We start from the raw sequence: 13526 nt of genomic DNA on the forward strand, positions 1-13526 counted from the left end.
TTTTCTTTAAACTGATATGATCACCTGCACCCCAGCCTCATTTGTTTTTACCCCATCACTAGTAAATGCTTTGATGCAGATGCCAGTCATAAGCAGAGTAACAATATACTGTACAAGTAGAGAAATTATGTAAACTAGTCTAAAACAAATGACATTCATGCATTACACATTATGTGAGCCAAACGTTCAGTCCATTTTGGGGAGTTATAATCAGGATTAGCTATATTGTGAATACTGATGTGGTGCTGTGTAAAACTATACATACATATATATATATACATGTTGCTTTCCTGCAATATGTTGAAGACAAGGCTTGCATACAGTTGAGTATGGTGAATGCAATGTGCATGCGTTGGTGGGAGGGATTAACCGCCAACTAGGGCAAGTGGCTCAAGGACTGCACAATTCCATCTACTCCAGTTCATTGCAGTATCTTCCTCATTCTGCACATTGCACAGTTTGGACAAGGAGACCAAATTCAGACTGCTGGCAGTTCTCATAAAATAAAATGGTTAAATATATGAGACAGCAGATCGAGTTGAAATCAGACGAGATCCTTTCGGAGTCGGGTGCGTCCATGGACCAACAGGATTTTAGCGATATGTCTGGATATTCCGACATTCTATATTCCGAATGTTCCGCAATGGACCAAATCGACACTTTTATGAAAAACGTTCAGGTGTTGCTGGATGCAGCAAATTACATTGAGAACAATGAAAAGAACAACGGAAGTAAGTAATGTAGGCTATTCTGGTGATTTCAGAGGCAGACTCGCCAAGGCAGACAACAATGGACCGAGATGGTTAGGGCGACAAAAGACGCGTAAACATGAGAGGCAACTGTCTGACTCCCCTGCTTCCATTTGTCTGATTGTGAATGGGCCTAATATTTCAACCTATTCTGCCAATGCACATTTGTTGAGATAATGCCAGTAAGTTTTTCAAATGAATCACTTGGACTGAACATATTTTGATTGGTTTATGAATGAGATATAGCTTACAAAAAAAACAATCCATGATCAAAAGCAAACCCGTGACAGAATTATGCTCTCACCCGTTATGGCATTTTCTACGAATGGTAGCATAATTTAAATGGCTATTCAAGTGCGCATTTTCCAATTGGATGAGACTTGACTATGGCCCCATTAATTCATTTTCTTAGAGACATGAATATGTCTAAACTAAACATATCCTAATGGTATCCATGAAGGTTGCCCTGTGTGCGTTGGACTGTCTTCCTTTGAGCTATGTCTTCATAAAATGTAGGCTACTTATTAAAATATTTAGGCTACATAATAGGCTTGTCGATTTATCAAACTCTCACTCACCTTATTTTTAAACCTAGCCTAGCCTACTCAACACTGAGCATAGGTTTTCATTACATTTCTGGCAGTGGATATGGACGCCTGCAGGCCGAAGAAAAGCAAATAATTCGTAGGCCTATGCTTATTTATCTCAGACCAAATCGAACTGTGAAATGAGGCAAATAAACCCTTTAAAAAAATGGTTGAAAAGTCGGCATGTTGTGCAGAGGCTGAATAGAGAAGCTCTACAATGCCAGCCCTATTCTTTCTTTATTTCAATCAATTGCGCTTCCTCGTATCTTCACTGTTGCTCACATGGTTTCCACATGGAGCAAAATTGTCCGTTTTGATTGGACTAAACCCATGTTCCCGTCTAGAGTCCTTGCAGATACCCAATCAAACCCAGGTTAAACTTTGACGTCACATGTATTCTGTGGGATTTGTAGGTGTATACACAATTTAGGATTAGATCAAAAAATATATCACATTAAAACAATTCTGTTGTCATCAATCTCATATTGGACATTTTATTATACTTAGAAATAGGTAAAAACGTTTATAGCCTATGTTAGCCTATTATACATATTATAGTTTTCTATATGCATTTTATTGTCTAATGTAGCCTAATATAGCCTACTAAGTGAGATTTCAAAATTGGTAATGAATGAATAGGCCTATGTCTTGAAGAAAGTTTGTTGGTATTTTCCAATAAACCAATAAACCATACTGTTGAGAAAGTAAAAGACAGTGTTGGGTGAAGCTATAAGCATTTCCCCAAGTTTTACTAAACTTAAAAATACAACTTTTTTCTTTATATATATATTTTTTACAATAATCAACAGTATGACTACATTACTGTTTGCCAACATTGTAAGATTATTGGAAGCTGCAGCATATAGACAGGAGGGAGGGGTAGGCTATATGAGATGTTGTTTATTCATTCCCTGTTGTTTTGGGACTAGTTTATTGTCACAAAAAAAAGTATTTGTCTGACAGAAATTACAGATTTATAATGTAAGGCCTAATGTGTTAAAAATATACATTTCATCAACAGAATGTGAACATGGATATGCCTCAACATGCCCTGCAACTCAGAACAAGCATCATCAGAGACAACGGAAATTAAAGAATAAGAAAATTGACAATATTCACAACAGGTAAATGAATCTTGTCAAAATTATTTATAACTGTGATATTACAAATACCCATGTTATTACAGTTGCATGCTCACTCTTTGATTATTTGTGTATTTGTATTGTATTGACGAGACAGTTTACTGCACTGTTGGAGCTAGTAACATAAGCATTTCACTGCATCTGCTGTAACACCTGCAAATATTTGGACATGACCAATACATTTTGATTTGATAACATTTCGTTTTTACCCCTTCTTCATTATTGGACTTGGAAGAAACAAAGTACACCAAGACAGAATCTGTCAAACTAGTATTTTATAAAGCTTATTGGTAACATATCTTGTCCTTAGATTTTTGTCTATAACATAGAAATAGATAGAAGACTCTAGTGCCCAAAAGCCAGTTTTAGCATGGGCAGCGCCACTGTCACCATTTTGAAGTAGTAAACTGGGTGGGTTGTCCTATGGGTTAAGAAAGGATCACATGATTCCATCCGGGTCATCAGGAGGGATCAGCCAATGAATTATACTTGTGAGCAAACATTCCATAACTGCAGCTGGCAGTAAACCGCAAACCTTGGCCTTATACCTGTTCAAACAGCACACTCTAGGTGGTAGTATGCACCGTTTCAGTTTGTTTGCTAACTCATAGAAGTAGTAGAAGAAAATGGACAACTTCAAAATGGAAATGGCCTCAATGGCACTGCCCATGCTCTCACAGATGCCATAATAAGATATATACAATGATGCAATGTCTATCTAAGTCTATGGTCTATAATCTGTCCATTTTGTTTTACACCCAGATCAGCACACAATGAGCTGGAAAAAAATAGGTGAGTCAGAAGGGGTTGTGACTGTCATTCTGTGTTAGAGGCCATTGCGAGTATTTCCATTGACAGTAGTTATTGTTGATCAATTGAAGATCTCTGCAAGTACTGAATGTGCACTCATCTACCATTTTCTTCTCTACTCTGATTCCCCACCCGACTGTGATTTGGTCCATAACTGTGTAACATGGTGTAAAACACTTGAGTTACACAATAATGAATTAGTCAAAGAGATATAGGCCTAATATATCTGATGGTGCATAACCTGTCTTGGTGCATATCAAACATCATATCCACATAATCATTCAACTGTGCAGACTGATACATGGTTTGATAGTACACAAGTAACACTTAATATGTTGTGAAATCTGTTGTGAATGTATTGTAATGTTTCAACAAAAAGAAGTATAACTGCCTAATTTTGCTGGACCCTAGGAAGAGTGCAGCAGCGAATGGGGATCCATAATAAATACATATACAGGGATGTTGTTATGCTGCAAATTTCGTAACATGTTATGTGGTGTGGCAAATCGTTATATCCGGGGACTTTATCTCCAACTGTCTTTTCAAAATGGAACTTCAAGCTGATAATCCAAAATACTGTGAAGGCTAGATTTATTTAGCATATCCTGATGTTATTCTAAATATATTGACCCAGAATTTGAAAATGTAATACTGGCTAATAAAGCGGCATATTTTACAGCTGGACTTATTTTATCAACACCTTCACAATTTCAAGTTTGTTTGTACATTAGCATGCTAGCATCCTGGTGGTAGAACAGAGATGTCTGTTTTGCAAGGCAAATCAGGGAGTGCAGTCCAGTACAGGTTGTTCTTGGAAGACAACCATACAATGTTTTCACAGTTGGAACTGGAACTGCTTGTTTCAGACAGTGTGCTTCCCTCCCCGTAAACTAAGCTTTTCTGTGCAGTGATGAGAGCTAATATGTAGAGAGCTGCCAGTGAGGGAATCATCATTGAACACAGAAGAGGGAAGGCCCAGGCCTCTGGATGATAATAGCTTAATCTCAGATTGCACTACACAGGGGTTTTCTAGACACTAGAATGTTCAGTTCTTATGGAGCAAAGGCCATGACCTTAAAACAAGATTGTCTGTATGCCTGTCAGTCTGGCTGACCTCAGCAGCTCTGGGCCCAGACTATTAAATCTTTCTATCCAACAAAATGGAAAATAATATAAATGGTCTGCTTTTGTAGGTCAATCTATTACTATACTGAACAAAAATAGAAATGCAACATGTAAAGTGTTGGTACCATGTTTCATGAGCTGAAATAAATGATCTCAGAAATGTTCCATATGCACAAAAAACACATTTCTCTCAAATGTTGTGCACAGATTTGTTTACATCCCTGTTAGTGAGCATTTCCCCTTTGGCAAGATAATCCATCCACCTGATAGGTGTGGCATATTAAGAAGTTGGGGAGATTTAAAAGGCCACCCTAAAATGTGCAGTTTTGTCACACAACACAATGGCACAGACGTCTCAAGTTTTCAGGTAGCGTGCAATTGGCATGCTGACTGCAGGAATGTCTACCAGAGCTGTTGCCAGATAATTTCATGTAAATTTCTCTACCATAAGCCGCCTCTAACGTCGTTTTAGAAAATTTGGCATTACGTCCAACCGGCTTCAGAACCGTAGACCATGTGTATGGCGTCGTGTGGGCGAGGGTTTTGCTGATGTCAAGGGTTTTGCTGATGTTGTGAACAGAGTGCCCCATGGTGGCTGTGGGGTTATGGTATGGGCAAGCATAAACTACAGACAATAAACACAATTGCATTTTACCAATGGCAATTTGAATGCACAAAAATACCGTGATGAAATCCTGAGGCCCATTGTGAGGCCCATTTTTTTTAAGGTATCTGTGACCAACAGATGCAAAATGTATGTGTTTTCCCAGTCATGTGAAATCCATAGAATAGGTGTCAGGTTTTGGCCAAGACTGTTCGGGTTTTGGTCACTAGATGTCCCCATTGCACCTTTTTTGTACCTTTTGTTTTTCTTGCTCTTATTATTGTTTGCACCTGTAGGTCATTCCCTTGTTAGTATTTAAACCCTGTGTGTTCCTTTGTTCCTTGCTCAGTGTTTGTAAGTTAGCACCCAGCCCCAGCCCAAGCCTTGTTTTATTCAGAGATTTCTCTTGTTGGATTTTCCAGAGGTTCTCTGGTTAAGTTCTTGTGTATTATTTGAGTAGTCTTTTGAGGTTTGTTTTTCCCTGCTGTTTTTTACCACTTTGTGAAGTTTCTTTTGTATTTTGGAGGATTTCCATTTTGTGCCTTTTGGCTTTATTTTTGGACATTGTGGATTTAGTTTCTTTGCCTGAAGATTTTGTTCTTTATTAAACCACTATCGCTAGTACTGCTGTGTCTGCCTCATCTTCTGGGTTCTGACGATTATTAGTGACTGTTTCTCGCACCGGGTCCTGACAATAGGGCTTAGTGAATGTATTTAAATTAAATGATTTCCTCATATGAACTGTAACTCAGTAAAATCGTTAAAATTGTTGCATGTTGTGTTTGTATTTTTGTTCAGTATAATAACCAGATCAATAACTAATTACGTCCAAAGATATTCATCAATCGATGTGGAGCGGGATCATGTCATTCAAATCCAGGAATTTTGTCTGGATGTAGAGAGACCATTCCTATTATTGGTTTCACTAAAGAGTAGTCTGTTGTTTCTTCGCCCTCTTAGACGAGCACATCTCCGCCTGTGTTTGGAGAGGTTGAAGACACTGATCCCACTGGGACCAGACTGCAGTCGGCACACTACCCTGGGGTTGCTCAACAAGGCCAAGGGGCACATTAAGGTACTGTAGTCAACAATGCCACCATGGTGGTGTCATGGGGACCATGGTGTTATGGGATTTGGTGAATAGTGAATGGTTCAATGGAAGCCCCTTGCATATGGATAGAGAAGCTGTGTGCTCCCATGACCTGCCACAGCACTGCGGCACACAAACACAATGTGGTCTACTTCCTCAGCCTACAAATCACTTGCTATTCCTGGCTGCACACTTGTGGGCCTGGAAACGCAAGCAAATGCAACAGAAATGAGGATATACCTTTAATGGGTATAACTGATTTATTAAACATGATTGGTTAGAAAGCTTGAATTTTCCCATTTTATCCAGGTGTAGATATAGTCTGGGACCTATTTGTCACCCCCTTGTGAACTCTGAAAAATAATTTCCAATTGATCTGAAAAATGTTTGGTACATTGCTGTTTTTCAGAAAGAAATAAAAAGTGAAAGAAAGTGTGACTTGTATGCTTAGCCTGAACCAACCCAGCCGTTGCCCTTGTTTTCCTGCAAGCAGCAAATCCAGCTCTACATTTGGCCATTGTACAAAAATGTCAGGAATTACTTTGCCACTACAGCTGTTTGGATCTGTTGGTATTTTTAGCCTGATCTGATGTGGATAAATTCACATATGATTATTCAGGCTCAGAAGAACACACACAGTCTGTCCCTCAATCTTGAATGGGCAGAATTTGTAAAACAAAAATAAAAACATTATTCGATTTTAAATATGTTTGCAAATGGCAGCGGTTGAAGATTCTATAATTTGTACAGTAAAACTGAATATCTTTGTCATACTATGTGCAGATGTGATCACAAAATGTGATAAATAGCTGCTCCTTATCCTACACCATTTATTTATATGCAATTATTATTCATAAAATACCAGTGGTGTAAAGTACTTAAGTAAAAAATACTTAAGTCGTTTTGGGGGTATCTGTACTTTACTATTTATATTTTGACAACTTTTAATTTTACTTCACTACATTCCCCCCCAAAATAATGTACTTTTTACTCCATACATTTTCCCTGACACCCAAAAGTACTCGTTACATTTTGACAGAAAAATTGTTCAATTCACGCACTTATCAAGAGAAAATCCCTGGTCATCCCTACTGCCTCTGATCTGGTAGACTCACTAAACACAAATACTTCATTTGTAAATTATGTCTGAGTGTTCAATTGTGCCCCTGGCTATCCATAAATAAATAAAAATATATATTGTGCCGTCTGGTTTGCTTAATATAAAGAATTTTTAATTATTTATACTTTTACTTTTAGCAATTCCATTTACTTTTGATATTTAAGTATATTTAAAACCAAATACTTTTAGACTTTCACTCAGTAGTATTTTACTGGGTTACTTACACTTTTACTTGAGTAATTTTCTATTAATGTATCTTTACTTTTACTCAAGTATGACAATTGAATACTTTTTCCACCACCATAAAATACCAAACAATTCTAAGGTTGATTAACTCTCCTCTGTTTGTGTGTAGAAACTAGAGGAGATGGACCGGAGGAGTCAGCACCAGCTGGAGAGCCTGGAGCGTGAGCAGAGGCACCTGCAGAGGCAGCTGGTCCACCTGCAGACCCCTGGAGGCGGAGACAGGGACAGAGTTCGTATGGACAGCGTAGGTTCCCCTTTGGCCTTAGAACACTCGGACCGAGGTGAGCCAACCATTCCACAGAGCTTAGTTACTCCCAGCATATTTCGGCTGACAGTGGCAATGTTACAGTGCCTTCAGAAAATATTCAGACCCCTGTACTTTTTCCACATTATGTTGTGTTACAACCTGAATTTAAAATTAATTACATTGAGATTTATTTGGTCATAGGCCTACACACAATACCCCATAATGTCAAAGTGGAATTATGTTTTCGAGATTTTTACAAATTCATACAAATTCAAAGCTGAAATATTATGGCAAGCCTAAATAACTTAATTAGTAAAAATGTGCTTAACTCACATAATAACGTGCATGGACTCACTCTGTGTGCAATAATAGTGTTTAAAATGATTTTTGATTGACTACCTCATACACATACAATTATCTGTAAGGTCCCTCAGTCGAGCAGTGAATTTCAAAGACAGATTCAACCACAAAGATCAGGGAGGTTTTCCAATGCCTCACAAAGAAGGGCAACTATTGGTAGATAGGTCAACATACAAAACAGACATTGAATATTAATTTGAGCATGGTGAAGTTATTAATTACACTTTGGATGGCGTGTCAATACACCCAATCACTACAAAGATACAAGTGTCGTTCCTAACTCAGTTACCGGAGAGGAAGGAAACGGCTCAGGGATTTCAACATGAGGTCAACGGTGACTTTAAAACAGTTACAGAGTTTAATGGCTGTGATAGGAGATAACTGATGATGGATCAACAATATTGTAGTTACTCTACAATACTAACCTAACTGACAGAGGGAATAGAAGGAAGCCTGTACAGAATACAAATATTCCAAAACATGCATCCTGTTTGCAACGAGGCACTAAAGTAATAATGCAAAAAATGTGGCAAAGCAATTAACTTTTTGTCCTGAATACAAAGTGTTATGTTTGGGGCAAATCCAATACAACACAATACTGAGTACCACTCTCCATATTTTCAAGCATAGTGGTGGCTGCATCATGTTATGGGTGTCCTTGTAATCGTTAAGGACTAGGGAGTTTTTCAGGATACATTTTTTTACAGAATGGAGCTAAGCACAGGCACAATCCTAGAGGAAAACCTGATTCAGTCTGATTTCCACCAGCACCGGGAGATTAATTCACTTTTCAGCAGGACAATTTATTTAATTTACATGTTTTTATTTAACCTTTATTTAACTAGGCAAGTCAGTTAATAACAAATTATTATTTACAATGACGGCCTACCCCGGCCAAACCTGGATGATGCTGGGCCAATTGTGCGCCGCCCTATGGGACTCCCAATCACGGCCGGATGTGATACAGCCTGGATATGAACCAGGGACTGTAGTGACACATCTTGCACTGAAATGCAGTGCCTTAGACCACTGCGCCACACACGAGTCCATCTATATTGGAGTTGCTTACCAAGAAGACAGTGACTGTTCCTTGTGGCTCAGTTGGTAGAGCATGGCGCTTGCAACGCCAGGGTTGTGGGTTGTGGGTTCATTCCCCACGGGGGGACCAGGATGAATATGTATGAACTTTCCAATTTGTAAGTCGCTCTGGATAAGAGCGTCTGCTAAATGACTTAAATGTAAATGTAAATGTTCCTGAGTGGCCGAGTTACAGTTTTGACTTAAATCTAAATGAAAATATATGGCAAGACCTGAAAATGGTTGTCTAGAAATGATCAATTTGACAGAACTTGAAGAATTTTGAAAAGAATAATGGGTAAATTATGCCCAATCCAGGTGTGGAAAGCTCATAGAGACATACCCAGAAGGTATGCTTCTACAAAATATTGACTAAGGGGTGTGAATACTTATGGGAATTAGATATTTCTGTATTTCAAAATCAATTGAATCCATTTTGAATTCAGGCTGTATCACCAAAAATATGGGGGAAAAGTCAAGGGAAGTGCATATTTTTTTAAGGCACTGTACACTTCCTCAAAATAGTCAGAATTAATCTAAGATAACTCAAGAAATCTGTCAGTAATATTGACGTTTTTGCCCGAGGTCTTAGTTGTGAAATTTCAAATCTAACTTAGATGTTTGGTGCAGTATTTCTCATGTAAAAAAATTGCATTACAATGATGTGTCTCATTATCAACAAACACTTCATTGAATAATCCCTACTGTTCAAATAAATTGTATTTATCACATGCGCCGACCTTACTGTGAAAGGCTTACTTACGAGCCATAACCAGTTTTTAAAAAGTTAATAAGAAAAATTTGCTGAATATACATAAGGAAAAATAGTAGCACAATAAAAATAACAATAACGAGGATATATACAAGGGGTACCGGTACCAACTCAATGTGCAGGGGTACGGGATAGTCGAGATAATGTAATATGTACATGTACAGTGCATTCGGAAAGTATTCAGACCCCTTGACTTTTTCCACATTTTGTTACATTACAGCCTTATTCTAAAATGGATTAAATCAATAAAAAAATGCTCATCAATCTACACACAATACTCCATAATAACAAAGCGAAAACAGGTTTTAATATTCTTTTTGAGAATGCATTATAAATAAAAAACAGAAACACCTTATTTACATAAGTATTCAGACCCTTTGCTATGAGACTCGAAATTGAGCTCAGGTGCATCCTGTTTACATTGATCATCCTTGAGGTGTTTCTACAACTTGATTGGAGTCCACCTGTGGTAAATTCAATTGATTGGACATGATTTGAAAAGACACACACCTGTCTATACAAGGTCGCACAGTTCACAGTGCATGTCAGAGCAAAAACCAAGCCATGAGGTCGAATGAATTGTCCGTAGAGCACCAAGACAAGATTGTGTTGAGGCACAGAAAAATACCAAAAAATATCTGCAACATTGAAGGTACCCAAGAACAGAGTGGCCTCCATCTTTCTTAAATGGAAGAAGTTTGGAACCACCAAGACTCTTCCTAGAGCTGGTCGCCCGGCCAAACTGAGTAATCCGGGGAGAAGGGCCTTTGTCAGGGAGGTGATCAAGTACCCGATGGTACCTCTGACAGAGCTCCAAAGTTCTTCTGTGGAGATGGGAGAACCTTCCAGAAGAACAACCATCTTCGCAGGACCCCACCAATCAGGCCTTTATGGTAGAGTGGCGGAAGCCACTCCTCAGTAAAATGCACGACACACTTGGAGTTTGACAAAAGGCACCGAAAGGACTCTCAGGCCATGAGAAACAAGATTCTCTGGTCTGATGAAACCAAGATTGAACTCTTTGGCCTGAATGCCAAGCGTCACGTCTGGAGGAAACCTGGCACCATCCCTACGGTGAAGCATGGTGGTGGCAGCATCATGCTGTGGGGATGTTTTTCAGCAGCAGGGACTGGGATACTAGTCAGGATCGAGGGAAAGACAAATGGAGCAAAGTACAGAGAGATCCTTTGGTGAAGACCAAAATGAACAAAAATGTCACAAAATGTCATCATAATATACGCAGAAACTGTTCCGAACTGTTTCGGATGGGAAGCATGCGGAGGCCTTTAGACTTAATTTATGTAGAGAAATATGTTTCATACATGTAGTTATACATGAATCCACAAGAGGGCAGGCTAACCTACAAAATCAATGTAACCCTTTTTGAATTCAGTCTGTAACACAAAATGTGGAATAAGTCAAGGGGTATGAATACTTACTGAAGGCACTGTATATTATACTAAGAAACGGTTTGGTTCAGTTCCATTTCAAACCAGTAAATATAATTTACATTTGTTACAGTCTATAATGTAGCATTTGGTGTCATCAAGCATTAGTTGTCAATCAATATGATTATCTGATTACTAAGTGTGGGATGATCATAATAAAAAATTTATCTCACCCCAATTTCTGTAGAAGAGATCGAGGTGGACGTGGAAAGCACTGAGTTCTCCCATGGAGAGTTGGACAGTATCAGCACCAGTGGCTGCAGTGACTTGGATGACCACAGCAGTCGGCAGAGCTTGGCCAGCGACGAGGGCTACTCCACCTGCAGTCTTAAACAGACCTTTTCCTCCTAAGAACCAGCCTGAAGCTCCTCATCCACAGCTGCAGTCTAAACTGGCCTTCTACTAAGAACCAGCCTAAAACTCCACTCCACCTGCAGTCTATAACTGGTACTGTACAAAGAACCAGCCTGAAGTTCAACTCCTCTTGAAGTTTAAAACTGGACCACTCTTATTAATCAGCCTAAAAATCAACCACCTGCAGTCTAAACTAGCCTTCTCCTCCCAAGAACCAGTAGTTTAAAGCTAAACCCCACCTGCAGTTTTAAAGTGGACTAATCCTACTACAACAACTGTAAATCTTGCCCCTGATGTGGGCGACTGCACTTACAGTCTAATGTTACCTGTATCCTCCTAAAACCAGCACAAAAACCACAAAACCAGCCAGAAGCTCACCAGTGCCACTTTCCCCCCCACTTTGGAAACCTCTAGCAGATGACCCTCTAATAAAAAAAACTATTCTCATCAATCACCAAGCAGGTCAGTCGCGCTTCTATATCTGCACTCCAAACCGGTTCTCTAATACGGTACCTACAGGTTGAATAAACCACAATTACACCTGAAATCTTTGACACAAGTCACCAATGTTATTCCTAATTTATTAGAATATAATTGAGAAATGTAGTATTTATTTTTCCAATATTTATTGTGTTGTACTGTATGTCTTGGTCACACTTGAATTATTATTTAGATGTGTTGACAAATGTAAAGTTAAGTCTGTTGTGGTTTTGAACTGAGCATTGTTTGACAAGTTATCCCAGACAAAAGCTAGTGCAATGGTACAGGACAGGCTAAAAGTATCACTCAGTGGCCTCTTTTGTGAGATGATTGACATCAATCCCCCTTGAGATTTCAAAAAGTAATATTGTTTGTATACGGTAGGCAGCTATAAGCTATCCCGCACTTCCCAAGCACAATTCTGAAGCAATAACACTTATTGACAGTTATGTCAACTCTTGAGTTGGCTGTTTTTGGCACACAATTTTGTCCGTCCAACACCACTTGCTTGTTTTGTATGCAACTTCAATAGATGTATTAATTACAAATAGTAATCAATGGTAAGATAAAATGGCTGTAAAAGTTGGAACAAAAAAGTAATGGTGCATGTGTATTGAATGTAACTTTCAATTGTATTGTCATGTGCTTTGGATTGACCCGTTTTGAGAGCTCATGTCTTTGTAGCATGAACAATAGCACATGGCAGAATGTAATTTGAGTTTTGAATCACATCCTTATTTAGTAACTTATTTTTTGTATTGTAGTTGAGAAGCATTCCAAAGTTAAAACCCTGAAGCTGTATATTTTGAGTATTTGTCTACAAAAATCACACTGCAAGACTATTCCACTAACCAAATTGGACATTTCATCGTATGACCATACCCATATTTTTGTGGTACAACTAAAAAGATTATCACCACCAACTGTGTCTTAACGTGGCTAAATTGACTCTTGCACAGGTTTCTTAGTTCCAGGAATTTATTCAATGTCAGTTTTGGGTAATTTGTCAAATGCATTTTGAAAAAGACTTGGACTAAGAAAGTGTCTCTGAACACTCTCCTGTGCTAAATCAGCCATCAAAGGTGACTTTTACAAAGAATATATTGCTGGTCCCCTGCTACTATTTTGTGTGGTTCATGGTAATGGTCCCTTGAAAACTTGATCAATAAACCTCTACCACCATATGTACCTATACAGTGTTCCGTTATTCCTTGTTATTGTGGTGTCCAAAGCTATAAGATATATACTCTTCATGATTGAAATCATGTATTCTCTATACAATACATTTATATCTGCAGATTGCACACTTATGCAC

General features: G+C 38.5%; 1 protein-coding gene across 2 annotated transcripts; it reads left to right on the top strand.

Moving 5' to 3' along the window:
• The first annotated feature begins 370 nt into the window (after window positions 1-370).
• Window positions 371-13403, top strand: LOC139570899 (max-interacting protein 1-like). Of its 2 annotated transcripts, XM_071393209.1 has the most exons (6): window positions 372-731; window positions 2358-2460; window positions 3241-3270; window positions 5978-6092; window positions 7583-7754; window positions 11565-13403. In XM_071393209.1, the coding sequence occupies exons 1-6, from the start codon at window positions 509-511 to the stop codon at window positions 11726-11728; spliced, it is 807 nt and encodes a 268-aa protein (XP_071249310.1). In that variant the 5' UTR covers window positions 372-508; the 3' UTR covers window positions 11729-13403. The 2 variants fall into 2 exon arrangements, with proteins under 2 accessions (XP_071249311.1, XP_071249310.1); XM_071393210.1 differs by lacking the exon at window positions 3241-3270 and having other exon boundaries at window positions 371-731.
• Window positions 13404-13526: the final 123 nt, after the last annotated feature.

The sequence above is a fragment of the Salvelinus alpinus genome, chromosome 3 (genome assembly GCF_045679555.1).
Source record: "Salvelinus alpinus chromosome 3, SLU_Salpinus.1, whole genome shotgun sequence".
NCBI lineage: Eukaryota > Metazoa > Chordata > Actinopteri > Salmoniformes > Salmonidae > Salvelinus > Salvelinus alpinus.